Raw genomic sequence first — 26181 nt, forward strand, 5'->3', positions numbered from 1 at the left:
TGTGAAGTCATGAGATTCCACTGTATGGTGTTATTAATTCATGTTCCAGACTGAGGTTGGCAAACAGGTCTGTCTCAAACAAAGGAATGTGTGCTCTGCTTAATCTGCATTTAAGCGGTAAACAGAATCATCAAACAGGAAGGGAAACAAAGGGCATTCAAACAGGTGAGGGACAAAGTAGCAACGACCATCCTGCCCTATAGATTCTTTGTCTCCTGAATCTCTGCTGGAAGTTTTTCAAGAGGGGGACTGACACTCTAAAAAGGAAGGACAAACACCTCAAAATATCCCCCCCATCTCTCTGCCCATCAATTCACTGCACCCGAAGGAATAAGGGACATAGACATTGGACTGGAGAAGGAGTCCTGACCTAAGAAGTTTGGTCAGTAAGACTGCTGAAAGCATGTGGTGAGAAATTTTGCTTTAATCAGATATAGTGTGTTCAGTTAGGCACCAGTAGCGTTTTAACTTTATTTCCTTGTAACCATTTCTGATTTTTATGCCTCATTACTTGTACTAACTTAAATCTCTCTGTGTAGTTAATAAACTTGTTTTATTTAATCCAGTGTGTGTAAACTGAAGTGTCTGGGAAACTCCATTTGGGATGGCAAGTTATGTGAATATTATTTCTATTAAAAGCAAATAATGGACTTTTTATAAACTTGTATTGTCCAGGAGAAGCCTGGGCAATATAGGACATACATTTCTGAGAGGGGGTGGGGAGGGTGGAATCTAAGACTTGGAGTGTGTTCGGCTGCAGTATAGCCCAGGCTGGTAAGAGCCAAGTTATGGCTGGCTGGCTGCAGCACGCACACAGACATAGCTGGCAGTGACTTGCATGCTGGAGGCTGTTAGTGACCAGTCCAGGCTGGAGCCTACAGCAGCGAGGCATTGGAAAGGGCATCCTAGGTTAGAGGGCAGGGGTGACACAGTGCCTCATTAGTCTGGATTGCACACTAGAATGTTACACTGTCATGTTCAGTACTGTCATGTTCAGTACTAAAAGTTCATAAATCAGAGCCTTGGCAGACTGTCTGGAATAGCTGGAACTACCATTTGAAAACCCCATTTGAGGCTCCCCTTTGGACCCTGCCTGATGCTGTCAGCTCCTGAAAGTCCTGCATTCAAGCAGTAAAGGTCTGATCCAAATTAACTAACACCTTTTTAGTGTCACATCAACACTATGAGTAGAAGTCAGTCTGACCAGCTTCTCAGGAATCTGTCGAGGCACTTTATGTCTATGAAGCCAAAGGGTTGGCATGAATTGTGACATCCTTAATGTGAACATCGTTAAGAGGTCGGTAGGTTTTCTCATTCACTGGGAGCTTCTCCAGCTCATCTAGGGTCTCCAGACCATCAATTACCCTGGAAAGAAAGCAGAACAATCATGAAAATTCTCTTGTAATGAAAGGCCCACCTTTCCTTTCATAGTCTCGGTATTCCAAAGCAATTTACAGTGAATTAAGGTACCTGCCATGCAAGGACTGAGTAAGAAAGTAAGATAGCTATTATGAGTTTACTAGTAATTTAATGTCCCCTGGACATAATAACCTATTGTGAAAGAGAATTTTGAGTGGCCACGTATGACTCGTGGGAGGGTGCCACAGTCCTTTCAATTTCCACTTGGGTAGCCAGAGAGATCTAAAGTTCCATTTAAAGGACAGCATGCTCCTTTCCCCTGCCCTGTCAGCACTTAATATGACACCCAAACTGGGTTATGATTTTTCCTCCCCACAAACAGGATACAAGTAACTCCCATTGACTTTGCGATATCACAATTCAACCCAACCCTTTCACTCCATAGCTATAAATTGCCTGAGAGGATTCCCGAGAGGTTGGTCAGACTGATCATGGCATTTAAAACTACTCTAGCAAGATACTCATCAAATTGGACTTCACTGGGAATTACTCATGTCCTCTGACTGGGGAATCAGGCCATGGATGACAGATTCTAATCAATAATGTTCTGACACAGAGGCAGGAGCGGTACTAACCATTACTGACCACATAAATCTGATGGCTCTGGGACATTCTAGATACTGATTTACTACAGGATAAATTTAGAGGTAGAGTTTATACTTCTGGGTTTCTGTCCAAGCTGGAAAGGTGACATGAGAAAGCAACTTAACACTAATAGATACCTTACAACTCTTTAAACAACTGTTACTATGACCATCTGAGAAAGAGGTAAGGAAACATCCAAAATACTATGAGGACAACATTAATATAAAAACCATGTTTCTCTGTGATACTTGTAACAACAGTAGGTAAAAAAGTAACACCTATGCCTAGATGACTATAACTGAAAGATCAAAGGAAAAAAATATTGTTTTCACTGCTGGGAGATAAAGCAGTGTTTCTCCTAGCAGTTTCATTCCCCATACTATTAGGATAAATTCATGAAGCCTCACTTCATGTGAATAAATTAAATATTCAGCTCTCAAAAATATCCCATGCTGGTTTATTTCTCCCTTTAAAATGAAAAGGAGGACCGGTATGCAAAATTGTAGTGATGACCAAAGAGGGAAATGCTACAAACCAAAAGAGAGAAACTTACAGACACTGTCAATACTAATAGGCCCCAAGTTGGGCCTACATTTTCTTTTCAATTTGTGTATGTAGTCCTTGTAATTCTTTAAAGTTTCATCCCCCAAAATGCCATGCATAACAGTGCTCTTTCCCAAAAGAAATATATTCCAGTAGCCCCCCAGCACTCAAACAGGACCAACAACAATTCACAAGATTTTTTTCCCTTTTTCTATTCAACCTGAATGTCAGACTCCATGGAAAGCTACTCTTTGATATATATTTGAAAGGAAAGTTTCAGTTTTAGTACGTTAGTTTAAATCTCTGACTTCTGAGATCTCTTGGGCCCATCAACATGTACGTTCTTATCTCTCAGAAGCTAAAATAAGCCCAACAGAAGTATAATTGGACTTACAGCATAGCTGGTAAAGCACACATAGTTTACCAAAAATATGCCATTCAGACCCTCATTGCACAAGACAAACAAAATAATTAGAGGTCCAATCCTACAAGCAATTCTACTCAATTCAGTGTGACTACTTGTGAGAGAAAGGGGTTTGCAGATCAGGATACACATTTGTAATGCTATAATTTATAAACATTTTCCATGGAAAATTAATAACTGCAGCACATTTCATAAAATATTGACTTGTGGTATGATTACCTCATTCTGTAATTTCCACATCCAGAGACTGTGTCCAGAAACAATTCTACATAATAAACTAGTGTGTGCCTGGGTAATAAAGATATTCACCTATTTTAAAGGGGCAATTATAATTAAAAGTGAAAAATACTTTGCTTATGTCTTTTAAAATACAGTACAACAACCTTATGTAGTATCTAAAGAAGTCAGTCACAGTTCACACTTATGTAGCCAAGACTTGTACAGGTTTCTGCTGTAACAGGACTATAGATTTCTACTACAGTTGCCCTGGTGTATCCTTGCCCTTCATACTGTATCATGAGGAGGCACACTGCTGGGTCACTTACTTCCCAAAGACAGTATACTTCATATCAAGGTGTGGCTGTTTGCCGTATGTAATGAAGAACTGAGATCCATTGGTGTTTGGGCCATTGTTTGCCATGGAAACGACACCGCGGACACTGTGCTAAAAGAGAAGTAGAAATGGAAGAAAACGCATACATACATATTCTGTGAATGCATGACTGCAGCCGACAGCCAGGGCTTAGTTACCTAGCATTCTGACTCCCAATCTTTATTACAATAGACAACAAAATCTGACTCCCTCCCAGTTGCCAAAACCCTCCTTTGTGATCCGCAACTAGCCCCTCAGATCTGACTCTGCCATGTCAGATGTCTCCCTTTCACCCCTCCCACAAGGATGCGTGAAAATCACCTTAGACCAATACAAAACTTCCCCACCTCACCCTCCACAGAGAGAAGCAGCCCTAACTCTACATTTCCCAAACTACTGAAACTCTCCAGTACCCCACTTCAATAACAAGCCTCCCATTATCTTACTGTGGGCTTGGACTTTAATTAACATATTTTCAAAACCGTTATTTAACCCCAATACTATGCAACATTGATCGTCTCTTGCTCTTGAGACTGAATTCATGTGAAGAAACATCAATAGTATATTGAAGAGCACAGAAATACCTTTAGGTGTTCACTATATTCATCTTCAAATTTCCTGCCCCAAATGCTGTTACCTCCTTTCCCAGAGCCTGAGGAAGTAGTGACAGGGATGGATTACTTTCTTCTCAGGGTTGAGAAAGAATCTCCTATCACAGTCATTTTCAAAAAATTTTGAAACAGAATATTGGTTTCTTAAGTTACAGTTAAAACTCTAGATAGCCTGTAAGCTGTCTGAGGCAGGGAATCAGGTTTTCGTGTGTGTGTTAGATGCTGTACAAACAATGAGGACCTGATCCCAATTGGAACATATGGGTGCTACTGCAATTTAAATAAATAATAACTTAGAGCAAGAGAACAAAAGACTGAGATATTCCCAAATTCAAATTAATATGACAGCAAACAGCAATAGACGTGAACCAGGCTTTCCTTCAAATAGCAGACACTTTCTGAATCATAGTCCTAAATGCCACACAGACAGTGTTCAGAGGCAGTGTGACCTGGTCACAAGCATGGGAAACAGGAATCTTTGCATTCAAATGCTGGATCTCCCACTGATTAGCTGTCAAATCACAGCAAATGATCATGGAGATAATACTAGGCACAGAATGCTGATTGAGAGGATTAAAATTTGTACAGTGAACTGAAGATGTAATTAGCTTATGACTAGAATTAATATTTTAAATCCAGAGTGAATAGCAACTTATCTGAAAGTACCCAGATCATGAAAGTCGCTCTCATCACTACAGCGTTGTGTTACTTATCTTGCCTCCCACCTTTGAGAAAGGGCTCAATATACCAGATATTAATGGAAGGATTTACCTGTTGGATCCCCTGTCTGCACCATGAATCCTTTGATATTCCGGTGAAATATGCAGCCATTGTAGTAGTTACTAGCACAAAGAGCCAGGAAGTTCTATAGGAAGAGCAAGAGTGCTCAGTAAGAAGCAGTCCAGCAGTAACATGTTCTGTGCTGGACACATTATGTTATTCTGAGAGGAACACTCAAGGGTGACAGGAATAAAATTAACCCTTCCAGCTTTGGTTTGTATTGTGAGCATAGTATGCTATCACTGTGTTATCTCAGACTGCTCCTGGTTATTGAAATACATTTAAAAAAAATAAGTTTTCCATGATCCCTCATCACCTCTCCCTTCCTCCTTAAAGACTTACCAAAAATACTAACTGTGCCAGTAACAATAAAAAGTAGACTGAAACCTTTTACACCAAAACCAATGCATCAGGATTGGTGGTTTTCTGCAGACACTCTATAGAGGGGAAAAAAATATCTAATGGACACAAACAGTTGGTCATATTACATGAAAAAACACTCTTCTATAGTGTTTTATTTATATTCAGACTGGGACTGCCCAAGACTAATTTAGTAAAAGGCAAAGTTTTGCAAAAAAACCCAACCCCAAACCAGGAAAAAGGTAAGATGGCCAAGTTTTTTTCTCTCTCTCTCTCCCCTTTTGTTTTTAAACTCATTTTATCTTTTTTATTCTTCCATGTACGCTGGTAACAGAACATTACAAAGTGGGGTCTCTTGTTAGGAAGCTGAGTTAGATTGAGGGTCCTATAAACCTATTTTCCATAGATAGGCTCCTATTGTGCAAAGATTTATGAGTGTACTTAACTCTAGGAGCTGTGAGTAGTCTAACTGAAGTAACTGAACTACTCTTGCTGCTTCAAATTAAGCATGTGTAAATATGTTTGGGTTCAGGGCCATAATTAGGAACATAAGAAATGCCATACTAGAGACTATTTTTAATCCCACTCCTGTTATTATGGCAGCAGGTCCTGAGGGACCCATGGGATCCTGGTCCCACTGCAGGGTTCTACACTAGTCTCCCGCAGGTCCATCTAGTCCAGTATCCCATCTCTGGTAATGGCCGGTATTAGATGCTAAAGAAGAAGGTGCAAGAAGCCCCATCATGGGCAATCATGGAATAATTTGCCGATAGAGGAGTTTTCTTCCTAATCCTTGACAGTGATTATCTTATGCCTAGAAGCATGAAGGTTTACATCTCTTTTACATTTGTATTCTGTCTAATGTAATAGTGTTTTCATTTTCCATATAAATGTCTAATCTTATTAAACTCTTGGCTTTAATGATATCTTGTGGCAATGAATTCCACAGGTTAATTATGCACTGTATGAAAAGTTCTCCTGGTATAAGTTTTATATTTGTTCCTTTTCACATCCACTGAATGTTCTCATATGATGCAAAAGGATAAATGGAAACATCCGAAATTTACTTTCTCTATACCATTCATTATTTTGTTTCTGTCATGTCCCATCTTATCTGTCTCCTCTCAATGCTAAACAGTCCCAGTCTTGTCATATTACTCACTTCACAGGCCTTAGGTGTTCGCTCACAGAATATCTCTATTTTAATATCTCCCACATCAGTGTGTAGTGTGACAGCCTGAAGGGAAGGAAAAAAAATTAAACCAGAATTTTGACTCAAAATCAAAGACTGAAAGCTACCAACTCTGCTCTATTCACTAGTCACCCTGGGAATATAAATGCATTTCCATTTCCAGCTAACTGTCTGTGTATGTGAAGTTAAGATGGAGACCAAAATCTGGATTTGTTCCTAAATCAAGTGAATTCCCTGAGCCCGTATGCATGGGATCTCACAGACACAAAAAAGCTGAGCTACATCCAGAAGTTAGTTAAAAAAAAGTTGTCAGTAAAACTGAGAACAAGATTAATGCTCAGAGCTTTTCTCGTTGTGCTGTCGCCAAGCATCACTCTGAGGAGTGAGACGGTGTCCCATGGACCTGCTCACATCCCTAGTGAAGACAACAGGAAGAGATTGGACCTCATGTGAATAAGGCCTGTAATTAAAAAGAACTAACAAGGTATTCTTCAGAGTAATAACAAAGCTCAGCTGCATATATTTTTTCATCTCTGTGAACCAGACCAACACTTTCAGCTCAAAGATGAGAGAAAAAATAGCCTAGTCAGTCATATCTCAGCACACCCATGCTGAAGACCCAAGTTCCTCCCAGTTTCATTCCATGAGATGGTAGTACATGCACTCAGTCAGTCTATAGTAGATAGGAACAAGTGCCTCATGTCACTGACTTGCAATCTTTCTGTTGAGTTAGCACTGACGGGCTGCAAAAAGTGTTTTATATAAGTCCTTCCTCTGAAAGGTGGTGGCTGCAAAGCGCAATTTTCTCAAAGATTCAGTTGAAAGGGGAAAAAAATAAAAACAAATCAGTAGTGTTACTCACATGAGTCAGTCTGTGCTCTGGATTATTCACAATGTATTTTGTGTATATGGGAGGGAATGTTTTTTGGGGGGTTGAGAATAAGCAATGGGATACACAAGTTTTCAGACAGATGAGTGTGCCAGATCACAGTTATCCAAGTGTTACACACAAAGCCATCATGCCTCTCTTCACCCAGATCACAAAATCACAGCACTTACATTGAAAGAACTATATTAATGTGGTGACAAAGCATCACGCTTACTAGTAGAGACATACATGTACACAAAAAATTACAAAACCAATGTTCTGTGGTGCATGTTTCCATACTTTATATAGAAAGAAGGGAAGACAATTGGCTGTGATCTCTATGGAGCCACAATAAAAGAAGTTTGTGTATCTATCTTGTTTGAGAAATGTAACCTTACACTTTATTTCCTGGGTTTTAAATTCTTTCCATTTTTTAAACTCTAACATTCTTAAAAGGGTAATATGTACTCAGACCACAGATATGTATTTACACCCTTAACACAGTTTTATGTGGGAACAGAGACCAAATGAGATGACCAAAATCATTATCCAAACCAGAATTTGAATTTAGTGCTAGTGAATCTAGCAGCAGAAGACTAATGCACTACCTAATCTCATGAAATAGTAAAACTGACATATTCACTTTTCCACAGCACACTGGACAGAAATCAATTAAATGGGTAGCTGAGCTTTACATCACAAGTTCTTTACAATAAACTAAATTGTGGGATTATTTGGGATTCAGAGCTGCTCTCCAGTTCTCAATACTAGATTCATAAAATTTAAAAATATATCTAAAAACTGCCTGTCTCACCATGTCTTTTTGTTAGGAGTCCAATGCAGACAAGTCAAATGGTTTCCTGCAAAGAAAACACATTTATTTTAGTTTTTCTTCACCACCTCCTTTAAAAATTCTAGAATCTTTTAGGTGGTCAGTGAAACTATACAAGTGATTGCACTATGGATTTTTACAGTAGTGTTCAGATCAACCTGTTCATAAGCATCTTATGTATATTACATAAACTACCCACCACTTAGAGAACTAGAAATTAATTGAACAAAGTATTTTTATAAACAAATCAATATATAGAAAAACTTCCATATGATGAGAGCCTGAAGAGATTGCAACTGTTCGATTTAAAGAGAAGATTCATAGATTTTTTTAAAGCCAAAAGGGATCATTATGATCTAGTCTGCCCTCCTGCATAATACAGGCCAAAGAACAGCTCTCAATAATTCTTGCATCAATCCCATAACTTCTGTTTGAGCTAGAGCATAACTTTTAACTAAACTGAGATTTAGTCTTCACTTAAAGACTGCAAACAATAGAGAACCTACCACCTTTCTAGAAAGCCATTGGAACAATTTTAATTAGTCACTGTTAAAAATCTGTGCCTGAATTTGTCTAGCTTCAGCTTCCAGTCCCTGGATCTCACTATGTCTTTTTCTGCTAGTTTAAAGGGCTGTTTACTATAAGAAATCTCCTCATACAGGTATTTGTGAACCGTGAGCAATTCACTTCTTAACTTTTTCTTCAACAAACTACAGATGATCTCTTGAGTACCTCTGTGTAAGGAAGGTTTTCCAGACCTCTAATCATTCTCCTAGCTTTTTTCTAAATACTTTCCAATTTTTTTGTATCCTTTTTGAAGAGTGGCCAAGTCTCAGTAACGTACAGACATAATACAACCTCCCTAATTATGACATTTCCCAGCTCATATATTCCAGGATTGTATTTGTCCTCTTAGCCGCTTATGTGACTGTGGAATTGTGGTTTATTTGGGCATCAGATAAAACATTCTTAAACAACTCTTTATTACAGTTCACATTTTTAAGGTTACATTTTTCCTCCCACACTCAATTATGCTCATGGTTGCTTTCAGCTTTGGGAAAGTGGGCCTTTTAAAGCACCCAGTATAGTAGACAGCTATTTCCGGTGGTCAGGGCACTATTGCTGGCACATAAAGGAAATTAGGCTGTGATCACTTGCACCCAAGTAACTACCCAGGTTATGTTCAGGGACCAATTCCCGTTCGCCCCTCGGGACGAAGTCTGATACCGAGCAACGCAAGGTCTGTTATGGCCCAGCACGGGGACTTTTGAGAGCAACCACCCATCACAAGCAAAGGTTAGAGATGGAGGCAGCGACCAGCCCGCTCCCTCCTCGGACCGGGCTGACTGCTGGGGGTCCAGAGACAAAGCGGCTCAGCCGGAGAGCGAGGGCTGGGCCGAGGGGGCCAAGCCCTTAACGACTCAGGCTCCACGGGGCTGCCCCAGAGCCGCTCGGCCCGGGGCAGGGGCTGGTCAGCCCAGCTGAGGGGCCGCTGCAGGGGAACTGGGGCCTCCGGCCCGGCTACCCCGGCGCCCCGGGAGGGGCCCAGCCCCCGAGCGCCGCAGCCGCCCGCTCACCTGCTTCCCGCGCTCGGTGCAGGCCCAGCGGAAGGGGCCGCTTCGCAGACGGACCAGGCCCCGCGCGGGGCGGGGGCGCTTTTCAGCGAGGCGCCGCCAGTCCCAGCCGGGCCGAGGTAGGTGGGTGTCGGTGCGCCCGCGGGGCTGCCGGGCCGGATCTTGGGGGCTGCCCTGCCTGGCAGGGGACGGGCCCGCCTGAGGGGCCCGCCCCCGGACAGAGGCGCTGACGCTGCCCCAAGCGAGGGCTGTCAGCGCGGCCGGGCTGCGCGCCGCGGGGGTCGGGTCATAGCGCCCTTCCCCGTGGCACCACTGGCCCGAGCAGGAGCCCTAGCCTGGGGGCAGGAGCGGAGCCCCACACTCTCTGTCATAGCTTCTTCCCTGGCTCTGCTCCCTGTGGAAACCCAGGCTCCCCAGACCAGCCAGTGGCGTCCCTGTGGTGGCATAGCCACAGCTTGTCTTACCTAGGCAGTGTTGCTAGATCAGGTAGCTTTTCTAGCCCTTATGGGTGCGCAGTAAAAGCATGGGAACATGGCCGAGCCTGCCCCATCTTCCCCAGACTGCAGAGAGCCTGAAACAGGAGTTCAGCAGGGTACCATTGTGCTGCTAACCCCTGTGTTAAAGGGGTGTGAAAGTAGAGGAAGGAAGACTAGTTTCAACACTAGAAGACGAAGTAAAAGTTTATCTTTATGATGGGGTTTGCAAATTCAGCCTTAAGATTTTCAAAGACATTGAGCTGAGAGAAGGATTGCTCTGCCCATGACTTGTTATTTAAGTCTGCCCAAGACCACAAAAGCTCAGGATCCCAAGATCTCTTGTGCTGCATGTGTTTAAAGTCAGCCCTGGTTGCTTCTGTAAGAGTTTTGTTAGTGTCTACCTCTGTCTCATATGCAGCGTTCATCAGTGTTGGAGAGCAAAGAATGGCACATTTTCCCCCCTGGTGGCTAGCAGTTCTTGTTGCCGTTACCGTCTGATCAAAAGCTGTGTTGACTTGTCCCCAACATATCATGTTCACCCATGTGTCTGATAATTCTGTTCTTTACTACACCAATTTGCCTGGTACTGCAGTTAGGCTTATCAGCCTCTAATTGCCAGGATCGCCTCTGGGCCCTTTTAAAAAATTGGCATCCTCCAGTCATCTGGTACAGAGGCCGATTTAAGCAATAGGATACATACCGCGGTTAGTAGTTCTTCAGTTTCATATCTGAGTTTCTTCAGAACTCTTGGGTGAATACCATCTGGCCCTGTAACTGACCACTTTAAGTTATCAATTTGTTCCAAAACACTTCCATTTCCATCTCTATTGAAAAATATTGAATGAGATGCCCAAGTGGAGGTGTTTTCATACCTGGGCTGGATGTTGGCCAGTCTGAATGCTCAGACATTGATGTTTAACTCAGAATTATCTTAAATTTCTGCCCTATCCCCCAACATCCCTAATTATGTTTTGCCTCTTTAGATATATGCATGCTGCTGTCCTGTGTGCACCTGATTCGCCGACCTCTCCAGTGCATCCAGCCTTTGCTTGTCTTGCCTTCACGCTCCTTCATGGATCTAAAAGCTCTAGTTTCCTCCTTGGATGACTTTGCTTCACTCTCTCTGGCTGAAAGCTGGGACAATGTAGGACTGCTGGTAGAACCGAGCCCACCCCATACTGTGAGCACACTCTTCCTAACTAATGACCTTACAGAGGAAGTAATGCAGGAGGCATTGCAGAGGAAGGCAGATCTTATCCTCTCTTACCACCCACCCATATTCCGAGCACTCAAGCGCATTACATGGAAAACCTGGAAAGAGCGTCTTGTGATCCAGGCTTTGGAACACAGAGTCGGCATTTACTCTCCACACACAGCATATGATGCCATACCTCATGGAGTCAATAACTGGCTAGCCAAAGGACTTGGTGAGATACCCCTTTTTTAACTGATACTCAATTTAAATTGCTCTTTAACAATACAGTGTAAGTCTATGAGAAATGTCTTTATCAGTTTTCCCAGGTGCTTATATGCATGATTTGAGTTTATTTTTTTAAAAGTGTGTTTTTTCATAATTTTAAAGTAATCTAAATCAGTGGTTCCCAGACTTGTTCCGCCGCTTGTGCAGGGAAAGCCCCTGCTGGGCCAGGCCGGTTTGTTTACCTGCCACGTCCACAGGTTCAGCTGATCGCGGCTCCCACTGGCCGCAGTTCGCTGCTCCAGGCCAATGGGAGCTGCTGGAAGTGGCGCGGACCAAGGGATGTACTGGCCACCATACATAATCATATGTTGGTAAAAAGTTCCAGATAGCTCTAGAAACCAAAGTTCATAAATTAAGTCTCTTATTTATCCACAGAGTAAACTTTCCCACATTGTACGATAAATATGACTCAGCTCTGACCTGAGAGAGAGAACTTTTAAGGCAGAATTTCCAAACTGGTCTGTGGACCACTGGCTGGCTGATCATATAATCTTGGATCTCATCCTTGGTTCCACCTTAGTGAAAAGATGGGAGCCCGTGATGGAGTACTTATTTTTTCACCCAAAAAGCACAGCATGTAAATTTCACTGTCCGCTAAAAATGTATACATTCTTTAATACTTTTAAGTATGTGACCCCGTCATATGGTATCTGAGCACCTCTGAACCATTGATGGATTTCATCCTTGCAGCATGTCTGGGACATAGGGAAATATTATGGAACTGAGGCCCAGAACAGATTGTGATTTGTCCAAGATCAAACTGGAAATAAGGCATTTTTTTTTTCACATGGAGAGTAATTAACCATTGGAAAAAAATGATGAAGGGTTGTAATGAATTCTCCATCATTAACTATTTTTAAATCAAGACTGGATGTTTTTCTAAAAGATACAGTCTAGGAGCCACATAAGGTCGGTTCTATGGCCTGTGTTATGTAGGAGACCAGATGATTTCAGTGGTCTCGGAATCTATAAATAGGCAGGAAGCCTGTGAAGTGAGAACTGAACCTAGGTTTCCTGAGTCTTAGTTCAAGTGCCTTGACCATCAGACTGTCCTTCCTACCAAGCAACTGTGAGCAATTGTTGTAGTTATCACAAAGATGTGACGTGATTGGGACTAAAAGGCAAAGTGTCCCGCATGCTCATGAATGCTAGGTGTTATTTAATAAGGCACTCCAACCAGTATGCAGAGGCAAGTATACTGGCATTTAACACTAAACTAGAAAAAGTGCTAGAAAAATATATTGTAAGAAACAATCCTGAACCAGCCTCTGGGGGATGAGCCTTATAGGTCTTTTCCATCTGTAATGTCTATAGTTCTGTTATCAAGTGTATGAGAACAGAACCATTTGAGCACATTTGGTGGGTAACTTGACTACAATAGTTTAAGCCACAGATCACTGGATGTGCTTTGGTGTCTCCTGGATAATAAGAGTGGTTCCTTTCATATGTTTAGGGTGTAAGAACATTAAAAGAAACTTATCCATTGATACTTAATAAATCATTCTCCCTCCCTCCCAGCAATCCTTATTTTAAGTTAGAAAAAAGTAAACTTTCTTCTGTTTTTATAAAGAGTTAAAATTGAGTTCTGCATGTATAATGCACTCTTGGGCACAGACAAGCTTTTGTAAAGTGCAAAGTTTAGCCACTTATACAGTATTTTAGCTACATGAAACCTCCTAGATTTTTATTCTTTACACTGAAAAATGGTTCAGGAATCATTGGTACTATATTTTCAGTAGTTGGCTCTCTAAGGCAGGTTTTGTACAGTACATCTTTGTGTTTATACAATACTTAGCACTGTGGCCGCTAGACAATAACATAACACAATACAAATAATATGTTAGCATTAGCCTACACGTACTTAAAACAGATTCAGTCCATCGGAGACAGCATGGCTTAGGGGACCACTGTTGGTGTCAGGAGAAGTGGGTTCTAATTCTTTCTCTGCTATTGACTCATTTTGTGACCTGGGTCATGTCACTTCACATCTCAGTGCTTCAGTTTCCTCATCTGTGAAATGGCGATAATAGTGCTTACCCACTTTATAAACCACGTGAGATCTTTAGATTAAAAGCACTACAAATGCTATTATCATCATCATCAAGCTGTTGAACAGTTTACTACAGATCATAAAAATAAGTTGAGACTTGTGTCTGACCATAAACCGGCCTTGCAAAATAATTATGGCAATTTACCAACACAAGAACAAAATCTGCTTGCCCATAGTTATGCTGATGATGATAAAGAAAAAAATAATGCTATTTTATTCACCTGCCACAAAAATAATATCTTCTGTGGTTGAGTGGACCAGTACAATTTTGCAAAGCTGTTAAATTTCTGTACTGCATGTTGTTTTCTCAGGTGCCTGTACCACTGTCCCACTACACCCATCAATGGCTCCCAGCTACCCAACTGAGGGCACTCACCGGGTGGAATTCAGTGTGGACCATACTGAGCACCTGGAGACAATCCTATCTAGCATGCGAGGGATCCCAGAGATTTCATCTCTCATTACTCTCCCTGCCAGGTACTGTGCATGGTTCTCTGTTGTTTTCTTCTGTTGCTTTGAAAAGGGAAAGGTGTTTCTTAAGATGCAAACTACAATAATGGGAAATAATATACAGGTGACTATCTAAGGTCTGGATAAGATGATATAACTTCTTATTGAAAGTTTTTACCATTGTGGGATAGTGGGCCTTTAAGATGGAGATCGAGATTATTTTACTATTATCAGTTTCTCTGGGTATTCTTCAGGCACTGGTTTTTATGTTCATAGTTGGTGGACTTGGATGCATTTGATGATAAATCTGACTTCCTCAGGTACAGCCTTCTGTGTCAGGACTTAATGAGGGAAGTTATTTAACTTAAAGTGTAGTGACCTCAATAATAAGGAGATGGTTAATGTGTGGGCCAAGTGGTATGTGGATATAGTGGGAATAGCTTTTTGTATGAAACTGAACTTTACCTTCAGGTGGAAGCTAAAAAGTGGCCTTCGTGCCATAAGGAAACCTTAAAAATCTCATTTTCAAATCCATTTCACAATTTGTTTGGAGTGAGAAGAACTGACTGAACAAGATGGATAGTCTTTCCTTTTAAAGAAGCCGTTTTTATTACCAAGTATTGAAATTCCAATCTGCTTTTGTGAGAACAGTGAAAATAACCTTTGTGGAAAAAATTTTAAACATGGATGCTAATGGCATTGAGACTAAACAGAACATGTGACCCTTCTGTAGTGTTTCTTTGGGCCGAAAGAATTTGCATTCAGTTTGCTCCACAAAGTCTAAATTTAATATTAAGTACAAACTGGGATTAAAGGGTGGCTAGTAACTCAAGAAGTTACAGGTACCAGTCCAATTGCAGAGATGGAGAGGAACAATTTTGTCATTCAGTTTGATGGGAGCAGTTTGGCTTAATTCCCGCATCCCCATTAAGCTGTATGTTTCTTTTATAGTAGTGTGTTGGTCTGGTACCACATCTCCTTTTTCTTTCTTCTGTGATAGAGTTATTCCATTAACTAGATTCTGAAATTCTGTTTTCTTAGTAAACACCAAAAATGCTGTCATTTCTCAGGGCTGAAGGTGAGGAGCAGACACGAGTCAGTTTGAACTGCACCCAGAAGGCGCTGCTGGAGGTGGTGGCATTATTGTCACGGAACAGCCTTCTTTATCACAAGACTGAAATAATGTTATTACAGAAGGTAACATAATTCCCATACCAATTCCTCTTTCCATGAATTTAGTGCTTGTGAAAGGCACCAGGTTGATAGCCCTGGACACGGAAATCCTCTACTCACAGACCAGATACAGCACTATCAGCAGCAATGCAAGTTTCCCTGAGATGCCTCTATCAGTTTGCCTTAACAGTGACCTTGAGGGACTTGAAAGCATTTACTTTCTAAATCTGTGAAAATGATTGTGACCTACAGTAGCACTTCAACTAATAGTTAGTGTAGATGTGGCCAACCTGTTACCTAGTCCTTTGCAATATCATATGTATCTTTCTTTTGTAAAGCACTCAGAAACTGACTTTCTATGTTTAATTACTCCCCCTGTACTCAGCACTGTGGTGTCTAGATGTCAGTTCCTGTTAGAGTAAAAGGTGATGTGAACAGCTGCAGGGAGCACATTCACAGTAATTTTTTAAACTTCTGCTTCTCCGCAGCCTCTGCTTCCACATACTGGAATGGGACGCCTATGCACGCTGAGTGAGCCAGTCTCCCTGTCAGCCTTGACTGAACGAATCAAAAGCCATCTAAGGCTGCCTTACATACGCCTGGCCCTGGGAATGGGGAAGACGTTAGGTAAACAAGTCCACAAGTGTGTTTGATTTTTCCACTATAATTAGTGCCCCATAAATACAAGAAGTTGGTGGAGTAGTTATTACTGGTGTATTATCTCTCCTGTAGGACAGATATGCTTCCTAGTACCAGGTGGGTCTAAAGAAGAACTGGTTTTAGTAGTTATTATACTACATATATTCTAGAGCAGGGGTCGGCAACCTTTGGCATGCAGCCCATCAGGGTAATCCGCTGGTGAGCTGCAAGACATTTTGTATGTTGACCATCCACAGCTCCCAGTGACCACAGTTGGCCATTCCTGGCCAATGGGAGCTTGGGGAAGTAGCGGCCAGCACATCCCTGCAGCCTGCTGCTTCCAGCAGCTCCTAGTGGCTGGGAAGGGTGAACCACAGCCACTGGGAGGTAGGGGTGTGCGTGTCCCTGCGTGTCTGCAGGCAATCAACGTAAACAAAATGTCTCAGGGCCCACCAACAGATTACCCTGATGGGCCGTGTGCTGAAGGCAGCCGACCCCTGTTGTAGGGACTCCTTTTCTAATATAGTCTGAATTTTAACAGTGAATTTTGTGTTACACTGGTTATCACTGTGAGGGAGAGAGCATATAAACAGCATGAGCTGTCTTTTTCCATGAGTTGTACAATAGCACCTCCTGTTATAGGGTCTTTCCCAAGACTTTTGGGGACAAACACAGACATGCCACCTTGAAGGTAATATTCTAGAAACTCTTACATGATGAATTGAGATTTAACTTCTCCTTGAAATAGTAAGAATACAGTATACTTGTATAGTACCATACAAAAATATGTACATATCTGTTGGCATTATTAATATTGATATGGGAAACCACCAAACACTAATTTAACCATTATTTTAAAACAACATTTTATTAAATTCAAAGGTCAAATGATATTTATACAATTGTTTTAAACATGCCTAAAAAGCCTAAATAAGCAATTTACTACATCCAAACAATAACAAAACATTACGCATTTGATTAAGATGCTTACAAGTGGGCTAATCCCAGGGCTGCTTAGACCCATATTGGTTGACTTCAACCTGGTCAGGCAGCTATTAGCTATGAACCCTTTAAGAATTTACTTTTTATACCCTTTCACAAACAAATGGTGTTGTAATTGCCAATTACTGACATTAGCTAAAAGCCAATTTGAGGCAATTTACACTTATTTTCAGTTTTAAATTAGGTAAGATTTATGCCCTCTTTTCCCATTTTTATTTTCTCTGCCACTCCTTGCTTACAAGCAAAACAGTGGGAAGGTTTGGGCTTGTTTGTTTGTTTTTTAAAGACAGTTTGTTTTCTTTTTTGTTACTGCAGCTCTTTATTTTCACAGCCTTCTTTTACCTTCTGTTGGGGGCCTTCTCCCTACTAGCCACAAACTATAAAGCAAATGTTATTTTTTTAAACCAAACTTAAGCTAACTTTAATTTGTTTTATTTTATACTTATCCTACAATATCCATGTTTTGTGAGAGGAGAAACTGAGGCATAGAGAAAGGACTTGCCCAGGATCAAACAGCAAATCAGTAGCAGAACCTAGAATACAACTCAGGTCCTCTTGATCCAGTTACTTGTCCTAAACCACAATTGCCTCCCTTCAAACAGGATAACTTGTGAGACTGAATAATTGGGAAAGCTTGTCTTAGTTTTTGGTATTATCCCTGAGAAAGGCAAGTCTTATTAAAAAACTATCGAGATTAGCAGCTGTATTCCTAAACCATGCTCAGTGTTTTAAAGTCCCTAATTCAGTATAGACCAGTGGTTTTCAAACTTTTTTTCTGGCGACCCAGTTGAAGAAAATTGTTGATGTCTATGATCCAATGGAGCTGGGACAGAGGCGTTTGGGTACAGGGGTGAGGGCTGTAGGGTGGGGCCAGGAATGAAGGGTTCAGAGTGTGGGAGGGGGCTCTGGGCTGGGGCCGCGGATTGGGGTGTGGGCTTACCTCAGGCAGCTCCCAGTCAGCAGCATAGTGGGGGTGCTAAGGCAGGCTTCCTACCTGTTCTGGCACCGTGGACCATGCTGCACCCTGTAAGCAGCCAGTAGCAGGTCCGGCTCTGCATGGCTCTTGCCCACAGGCACTACCCCCTCCAGCTCCCATTGGCTTGTTCTTGCCATATACATATGAGATCATTTTATTCATTACTAATAAGACACTTCAACAGATGAAAACTTAAACTGCAGTGGTCAAGAACCAGCCACTGTGTAGCAATTTCCTCTTTTCTCCACACATCAACTGGAGAAGGTTCCTGCTAGTGAAGAGGAGCTGTCCATCCATCACTAGTTTACAGAGACCATGGCTTTTTGCTGCATTCCCAGTTAGTGGCCCATACACCTCCTCCAAACTAATATCCCCTCCCAGCACCCAACAAATTTCCATTGGGTGTACGACCAAGACAAGGGTAGGCACTGCATTTATCTGTTTTGAAGCCAGCATCAAGTCTGAGGGGTAGGAAGGCAGTTTAATTGTGGCACTTGCTGTCTTGCAGAAACCAAAGTGAAGGTGGCTGCTCTGTGTGCTGGCTCTGGGAGCAGCGTCCTGCAGGGTGTGGAAGCCGACCTCTATCTCACTGGTATGAGACTTGTTGTTCCATACTTAGCTTTATAAAATCGTCACTAGAAAGAGCAATCTGATTAGTTGCTGAGGAATCCAGCTGTGAAGAAGAATGTGGTATAATTGCAAACGGCAAGGAATCAGTTAGTTACTAAAAGAACAAATAAATCCTACAAGCAACAATGCAGGTCCAGTGCTAGATTGACCACCTGGTAACCTATGATAAAGATGTCAAATGTAGGAGAGACTCTGTTCAAGATTGTAGCCCAGTGTCCATGGGGAATTTGTCAGTCATCCCATCTTAGTGCAGATGCTTGTATTAGATGTGTATACATGCAAACAATTCAAGTCTAACAAAATTGTGGGCTACGTCTTTCTAATCATTAAGAGTAAATGATGGGCTTTTGAAATAACTAACTTTAAGAAATAAACAAAAAGGCTCCAGTCTTGCAACTGAAGGCGCAAGGGTGCATGACTGTGTGGAGCCCCACTGACTTAAAAGGAACTCCACATGGTGCAGTCAGTTGCAAAGTTCAGGGACTAAATCTAGGAGGAGACCTACAGTAAAAACTTAATCCTCATCTAAGCTTCTTAACATAGCATTTTTCTTTATGAGATGGTAATAATCTAGATTGCAGTAGCTCCCAAAATGTGAGAGGAAGACCGTCTACAACCCCAAAGAGCTTCCACTCTAAAAAGAAAAAAGAGAGGAGTAGGGGAAGCAAAGTGATCAGCGTGAGGCTAAGCATATGTTTCATTAGCAGGATGTTCATTTGTTGGTTTTGTGTGTTTAATTTTGAAGTGTCTAATTTAAAAATCATGTCTTTCTGCCACACTGGTGCCCAGCTTCAATTCCAGCATCCTTATAACCTGTTCTTCCTATATGTGAGCAGTTCACTCTGAGATATGTAGGTGACTCTTACCATACACACATGAGACCAATCACATAGGTGATTAGTGTTGTGGAAGAAGTTAGGAGGATTCTGTAGTCTGCTAGATGGACATGAAACCTTTCTTCTCTCCAGGTTACAGCTAGATCTTCCTTCTGTTAGATCTAGCTATTCAGTTTTAACCTGTAAACCTGGAAATCCACGACCTTCTGGACTGTGTGTAGCCCCATATTCCTAAAGCTGGGCAACTCACCTTCATTCTTCCCAACCTGGCTCTCCCAGCACAAAATCCAAACCAAAAGATGCACCCTGTAGAACATATCAAGTTGTTCTAACACAGTTTTCAATTAAACATTTCAAAACATCAGCTAGAATTACTGGTATTACATTAGTGCCTAAAATGTGGTAGGTGCTGTGCAGACATACAGAAAGGCAATTACATCACATAAGCAAGACATCCTTCAACAGCCAGTGCTGTGTGAAAAGCAAACTGTCTGGTTTGTTTGCACATATAGTCACTGCACTTCCAGTATCTAATATTGCTTTATAAGGTACAGTAGGATACTTGGTGTCTGAAAGATGCTGTGTAAATCCAAGCTCTAACGTGGGTGGAGGTAGAAAAAGTTCCTAATTGGTTAAATCCTCAGGAGGTCTCTGGAAAGTGCCTGGGAAAGATAATTTCAGCCATTGCAGGACAATCTAAAACGTAATTATTGTTGACAAAGAACTACATAGTAATGCAGACTCACCTGGAATGGTGTCATAGGGTAACTTCCCCCAGCTAATAAGAAGCTGTGGCTCCAGAAGAGGGTTCCTGGTCAAGAGAGCCTCGCTGGTAAGGGACCTAGACATAACCTTAGTCTATCAACTCCACTTAACTCAGTCCCTTCCCCTTCTAGCTAGAGATGCTGGGGGAATTTGTAGAAAAGTTCCAGCTGTGGGTGAAAAACTAGACCCTGAAGGAGCACTGTTCAGTATACATCAGCCTCACTGGACTTACTGAAGTCCACTAGGGTAAACTGAGGTAGAGATACAATGGTGGTGCTGCACCAGGCCTGCAGAGGTGCACTAGGAGCGAGGGCCCTCCATGTAGATGGATTATATAAACACATAGAAAGTTAGACTTATTTAAAAAAATAGGTCTAAATTATTAGGGTTAATGACAGATTTTAGAAAACTACATCAGAATATTAGTGTACTATTGAGAATGTAAATATAAAAATAAGTCTCCACTGGATGGAGGTGAGGGAAAAATAGTAAGAGTAAAAATTCCTGCAGAGGTGGGGGTTGTGGGGGCAAATACTCTTAAATTTTATGTAATGAAGTGTTTGAGGTCATTTAAGGTAAACAATTCTGTAAAGTTAACATACATGAATTCTTTAAAAAGAGCACTCTTGTATAGTGATGAATATCACAATCTGCATCACATTTCTCCTTTTGTGGGAAACATATTTCCATAGTTCTCTATAGGACTGTATTCTAGAAAATGGAACAACATAGTATTTTTGCAACACTACTCTTCCACAGGAGCAGAGACTTTTTAAATATATTTACTTACAATGAACTACAAATGATGCAGGTCTAAATAGCTAATCTACATGGTATCTCTTCTCATTCTGGCAGGAGAGATGTCCCACCATGAAGTACTGGATGCTGTTGCCAAAGGGATAAGTGTGATTCTGTGTGAGCACAGTAACACTGAGCGAGGCTTTCTGTCAGAGTTGCGAGATATGCTGGCTACACACTTAGAGAATAAGATCACTATCGTTGTGTCAGAGAGAGACAGAGACCCTCTTCAGGTGATATAGAAGAAAGCAAGGGTCACAGCATGGAGTCCAGAGTGTGTCCCCCACCACCGACTTAATGCAAGTGCAAACTTGATTAAGATGCTCTGAACTAGTGCAGTCCAGAATAACTGTACAATACATTCCCCAAAGTGTAGGAGAGGTAAAAATCTATCAGGTAAAAGAATGTTAATTTTGGACTGACACACTATTTCTTGAAGATTACTTCTTGCTGCACTCAGTAGGGATGGGATCATGAGAATGTAACTAAGTAATCCAGCAAGAACAATATAGATTGATGACATCAAGCCTATGCATCTTTGTTTCATAGCACCCCCCAGTATTAGAATATGTCCCTAATTATCAGTACAAGTGACTTATGTTTTAGGGAGTGGAACTCCTGTTAACATTGATCATTGATTCTGAATACTGCTAATGCACAGCAAACTATATAAAAAATGTGGAACAAGATTTTGGCATTTGGTACAAATATGGTAATCCTTTGTGTTGCATTAAGGTTCTTCCATCACAAGAATTGGGAAATTCCAACTTGTTCCCTTAACCTAATTATATATATCACTTTTAATTTGTCATCTTTAAAAAGCAGTTTTTTTCACCTATGTGCCTAACACTGCAGGATTACTTACATTGAAATAATGTCTTTTCACCATAAATGTTGATCACTTACTTTATAGTTCAGTCAAACTTTGAAAATGAAAGGAAACGCTTCAGGTTTCACGCGTTTGGACTGTAGACAAGCAGGGAAATATTTATATTCAAACTAAAAATGTTTCCAAGACTTTAAATTAAAATGGACACATCCTTCTTTAGTGCATGTAAGAGACTGGACTTAGTAAAAATAATCTCTCTCATGCTGGAGTTAAGTTGTTTGAGACAGTAAGGAACTGGATCAGGAAGCAGTCAGGGGAGCAAAGGAGAAACATAGCTGGGAGTGTTTTGGAGGTGCATGATGATTTATAGATCTTCAACCTAGGATCAACAGATACCATCTGATTAGAAGATTGTATTCCTAAGCACTAAGAAATGGAATGTTTAGAGCAGTGTTATTTTTTTTAACTACATGTAGGTTCTGATTGCATGCTGGTTTGAGCCTTTAGCATGCAGTTGCTTCATGTTTTGAAGCTTATCTCAGCAACTATGAAGGCTAAATACTTTTTTTAAATGAAAATTGAGCTTTCTTGTGCAATCTTATGTCCAGTAGTAGGGTTTTGAATTAAACCCTATCATGATGGCTGGTAAGATAGAGAATGAATGCCTCCAGCCAGCACTGAGCCTCTCCTGCTGCCCTTGCTTTCTGTGCCAGGAAGCTGAGACTTATGTTCATTCCACTTCCCTGAAGATGGAAACAGTTCTGGTTAATAAGGGTCACTTATTTTCACACTTTTAAAAGCGACCTTCCCAAGAATTCTCACACATGGGAATAGTGAAACATGACTTTCTGAGCAGTGGAGTTGGAATCTAAACACAGCTGGGTATCCTGCTAAGCCAGAATGATTTTAATGTCGTCAGAAAATGGAGACTAGTGCTTAGTGCAGCAAAAGATGGCCATTGGCACTAGACTCTAAAAACCTGGCAGGGAGGGGTGATGGGGACCATAACCCTCTTCACAAGGCAGGAGAGGTGCCTACTGTACTTTCAGTGGAAACCTCAGAGACTAAGCTTTCCCTGTGCAATGTGCCTGCTTTCAAAACAATGGCTGCAGGTGCTCCACTTGTAATGCACCATCCCTACCATGGCCAGCGGCTTTACAGACCCAATCGGGACCTTCCTCATAGGTGATTGTGTATGACAACATTCAAACTACTTTTGTCTGAGGATCTGGAGAAGCTTCACTGACCTGCTCTATATACAATTCCCTTTAATATTAATTTCCTCTAGCCCAGACCTTGCACAATCCAGTTCACTCTGCCCTGCCAGCCCACATTGGTTAGAAGTCCATTCTTGTTATTAGGCCACTGTAGTTACCTGGGAGCAGCTCTGAGTACATAGACTTGAGCATACATGTTATGTGAGGGATTTAGCCAGGAATCTTCACTTAAAGATAAGTGGAAGCATGTGATTAAAGATTCTCTGCCATCTAACCAAAGCACTCATTTAATCATTAGTAAAATGTTTTCTGAGGCTAAGCTAGAGCTTGTTTTTTTCTGAACTTTCTTTGGGTAAATGAAAAAATTATTGCATTATGCAGTATTGCAGCAGGCTCAGCTGCATCATATAGACCAACACAATTGACCATAATTGGAATGCCAGCTGTGATACTAATTACAACTAACACAGTAAATGCATTATGATGTATCTGGTAGTCAAATGTTTTATCACCATTATGAATGCAATTCACTAAGCAGGAAGGGGAATTCAGACTGAATGAAGGACTCACTCCTACTTTATTAAAGTCAATGGGTGCAGAATTGATCCCAAAAAACCTAGAAATTAATTCTGTATTAACGGGCAGCCATTAAGTGACAGGAAATTAATGCACAGCTTAGGCAGTCATTTAATTGTTTTGAGAGGCTCAAATTTAGACATACTGCAGGGATTATTTACAGCAATTTACCTGAGCCTACATGAGGCAAGAACTGATTCTCTCTCTCTCTCACACATACACACCTACACCTACCTGTCTGTTAGCAGAAATGTACATCATCCCAGGAACCCATATAGCTGGTCTGAAAAGGTTGCCTCACTCCTGACACCTCTGATTCACTGACAAAAAAAATCTGAATCAATTAAAAGGTTAGGGGTATTACAGCACCACAGTGCTTGGTCCGAGTGAGTTTCAAATCTAGCAGAAAGACAGCTGATACTTAACTTCACTGGAAGCACACAGTTCCACCTCTATCTTTAACAATATGGGGGGGGAAGGGGGGGGGGAAGAGTACAGCACTGCATTGTGGCCCTCCAAAACAGAATTCAGTTCAGTTTTCAGTTCTACAGTAACCTGAGCATCAAGTGGTCTAAGCACAGGACTCAGTATGTGATGGGCACTAAAACAAAGTCCCTCCCCTGCTTAGATGGGAGTCACTACCAGGAGTTCTGAGTTCTAGCCCCAGCTGATATGCCTTTGGAGACCTCAGGTAAGTCACAATTTCTGCCTCAGTTCCCCATTGTGATGTTTGTAAGTCATTTTTAAGTGTTAAGTATTAGTAGTAAAAAGGGGGCAGACTTCCCTTTGAATTTTCAGAAACAGAAGATTCTGAGAACATAGGGGTGAACTGAGAATTTAAATTCACTTCTTAATGCAGCCATGCCTTGTGTCACCTGCCATAGCGTAGACAAGAATGAAAATGAGGTTTCTGTCATCTATGCACCAGGAGATCTGTGAGAGAAACTAGAGAACATGAATAAAAGTTTATTTAACATTCTGGTAATTCAAAGCAGTCATTTATAAGATGGATTGCCACAAGATTAGGCAATAAGAGTTCAAGTGTCCCTGAAGTCTGACTGGCAGAGTTTTACATAGGTGATAAAACTGCAGAGCCTAAAGGTGACCTGCAAAGGAAAAAAATACTACATCGGTGCCTCTGATATATGGAGAAGGCCTCAAAGTATCCTTACACTCCCACATAACCACATTTTTTCTTCTACACTAGAAATTCAGATCAGATCTCTGGTTTTCCTAGAAGGCACTATAGATCCTGGAGAACTGGTAGACTAGGACAGAGAAATCATGCAGGTGAAAGGAGACTGAAAGTTATCTCATGCAGACTGTTCGAACATAAACAATACATTTTAATTTAGTGCAAATGCCTAAAAAAATACCATGGAGAAAAGTGGTCTTTGTTGAACTTCTCATCTTCTATTCAGGACCTCCAAAAAGTTCGAGGAAATCCAGGTTAGACATCCCTGATTTTAAAAAAATACTTTATAGCCTTCTGTACATACCATAAAGCAGGAAAAAGTCACATTGTTTTTCCTCCCTCCCATTACAGGTCACTGTAGAGCCCTTCCCAGTCACAATTTTCAATATAGATTCCCCCTTGTAAAAGGATTTGGATTTTGGGAAAGCTCCTCTATTCTGTCAACATTTCAGCAGAGAGGGATGGTTTAATAAGTTACCCACAACATTTCAACCCCTTGTTATTTATGTTCCACTTTTATTCCATTCCACCCAACTTAACCACTCAAGGTAGATCACTTGGCATTCTAAAATCTCAGCAACTTCACACACTAGGAGCCCATCGGCATGACCAATGTAGGGAGTACTGGAAAGCACTGAGCTGTGAAAAATTACACCTCTAGTTCAAAATAAAGCTCTGAGCATGAAGTCATTGCATTCCTCAAGTGAGCTGCTCCAGCGAAACCTTCCTCTGCAGAGAGGTAATGAGCAGAAGGCACAATCTTACTGAAGAGTTAGTTTTCCTAGTCCGTAAGGGTGGCTGCATAGATACGAAGAAGGCATCACGTGAGCTGGAAGACTAAAAGCAGACAAATCTAAACTCAAGAGTAAGATACGTCTTGCTTATAGAACTCTTTACCCAAAACTACTCCAAGTAATTAGAACACCAAACTTAGAAAGTGTCACATTTCATTAAGTGGTCCAGCAGCCCCGGTCAAAGGGAGAGAGTGATCCAAGTTCAGACTCCTCTCCAGCAGCCCTTGATAACAGTCGGTGTAGATGGTTTGGGATTTGAGAGGATTCACATGTCTTCATCCTCTTTTTCTAAAAAGTCAGTCAAGGTTCCGTTGTCTACAGGAATTAATAAATACTCCACTCCATCTGTTCCCTGAAAACAGACACACACTGTCAACGCAGGACTGTGGCAAAGAAACTGCACCGGTGTAAAATGCGACATGAGCCACTAGACAACACTGTTACAAACAGCGCAGATTTGACACACCAACATGGCCTTATGTAGTGAGATGCCCAGCCAGGTCAGCGTTCAGTGG

At 41.4% G+C, this 26181-nt stretch overlaps 3 protein-coding genes across 8 annotated transcripts in view; 1 reads left to right on the forward strand and 2 right to left on the reverse strand.

The window, feature by feature from the left end:
• Positions 1-406: 406 nt before the first annotated feature.
• Positions 407-10268, reverse strand: PPIL3 (peptidylprolyl isomerase like 3). 3 transcript variants are annotated; one of them, XM_073306388.1, is made up of 7 exons: positions 10245-10268; positions 8189-8234; positions 6477-6551; positions 4946-5039; positions 4148-4215; positions 3517-3635; positions 407-1365 (listed from the first exon to the last, which is right to left on the reverse strand). In XM_073306388.1, exons 2-7 carry the CDS (start codon positions 8189-8191, stop codon positions 1239-1241), a joined length of 486 nt encoding a protein of 161 aa, XP_073162489.1. In that variant the 5' UTR covers positions 8192-8234; positions 10245-10268; the 3' UTR covers positions 407-1238. The 3 variants fall into 3 exon arrangements, with proteins under 3 accessions (XP_073162489.1, XP_073162488.1, XP_073162490.1); XM_073306387.2 differs by lacking the exon at positions 10245-10268 and adding an exon at positions 9784-10064; XM_073306389.2 differs by lacking the exons at positions 6477-6551; positions 10245-10268 and adding an exon at positions 9784-10065.
• On the forward strand, positions 9312-22178 carry NIF3L1 (NGG1 interacting factor 3 like 1). 3 transcript variants are annotated; one of them, XM_073306385.2, is made up of 7 exons: positions 9312-9502; positions 11240-11683; positions 14098-14263; positions 15307-15433; positions 15898-16036; positions 18535-18618; positions 21113-22178. In XM_073306385.2, the coding sequence occupies exons 2-7, from the start codon at positions 11248-11250 to the stop codon at positions 21295-21297; spliced, it is 1137 nt and encodes a 378-aa protein (XP_073162486.1). In that variant the 5' UTR covers positions 9312-9502; positions 11240-11247; the 3' UTR covers positions 21298-22178. The 3 variants fall into 3 exon arrangements, with proteins under 3 accessions (XP_073162486.1, XP_073162485.1, XP_073162487.1); XM_073306384.2 differs by lacking the exon at positions 9312-9502 and adding an exon at positions 9700-9899; XM_073306386.2 differs by lacking the exon at positions 9312-9502 and adding an exon at positions 10245-10266.
• Positions 16852-26181, reverse strand: part of ORC2 (origin recognition complex subunit 2) — a 32989-nt gene continuing 23659 nt past the window's right edge. For both annotated transcript variants that reach the window (XM_073306371.2, XM_073306369.2), the window contains one exon: positions 16852-26018. In XM_073306371.2, the coding sequence (XP_073162472.1) occupies positions 25932-26018 (87 nt within the window). In that variant the 3' untranslated portion in view covers positions 16852-25931. The remainder of the gene's footprint in view (positions 26019-26181) is intronic.

This window comes from Lepidochelys kempii, chromosome 11 (assembly GCF_965140285.1).
Source record: "Lepidochelys kempii isolate rLepKem1 chromosome 11, rLepKem1.hap1, whole genome shotgun sequence".
In the NCBI taxonomy this organism is placed as follows: domain Eukaryota; kingdom Metazoa; phylum Chordata; order Testudines; family Cheloniidae; genus Lepidochelys; species Lepidochelys kempii.

What these genes read in the sequence shown, in the direction of transcription:
- PPIL3 (XM_073306388.1), bottom strand. An exon ending in GAACACCTAAGGCCTGTGAA is followed by an intron (nt 5,040 to 6,476) that starts GTGAGTAATATG and finishes CTCTTCCTATAG; the next exon opens with AACTTCCTGGCTCTTTGTGC. An exon ending in GCAGACAGGGGATCCAACAG is followed by an intron (nt 4,216 to 4,945) that starts GTAAATCCTTCC and finishes CTACTTCCTCAG; the next exon opens with GCTCTGGGAAAGGAGGTAAC.
- NIF3L1 (XM_073306385.2), top strand. Translation starts at nt 11,248, where the DNA reads ATGCTGCTGTCCTGTGTGCACCTGATTCGCCGACCTCTCCAGTGCATC. An exon ending in CTGGCTAGCCAAAGGACTTG is followed by an intron (nt 11,684 to 14,097) that starts GTGAGATACCCC and finishes TTGTTTTCTCAG; the next exon opens with GTGCCTGTACCACTGTCCCA. An exon ending in CTCATTACTCTCCCTGCCAG is followed by an intron (nt 14,264 to 15,306) that starts GTACTGTGCATG and finishes GTCATTTCTCAG; the next exon opens with GGCTGAAGGTGAGGAGCAGA.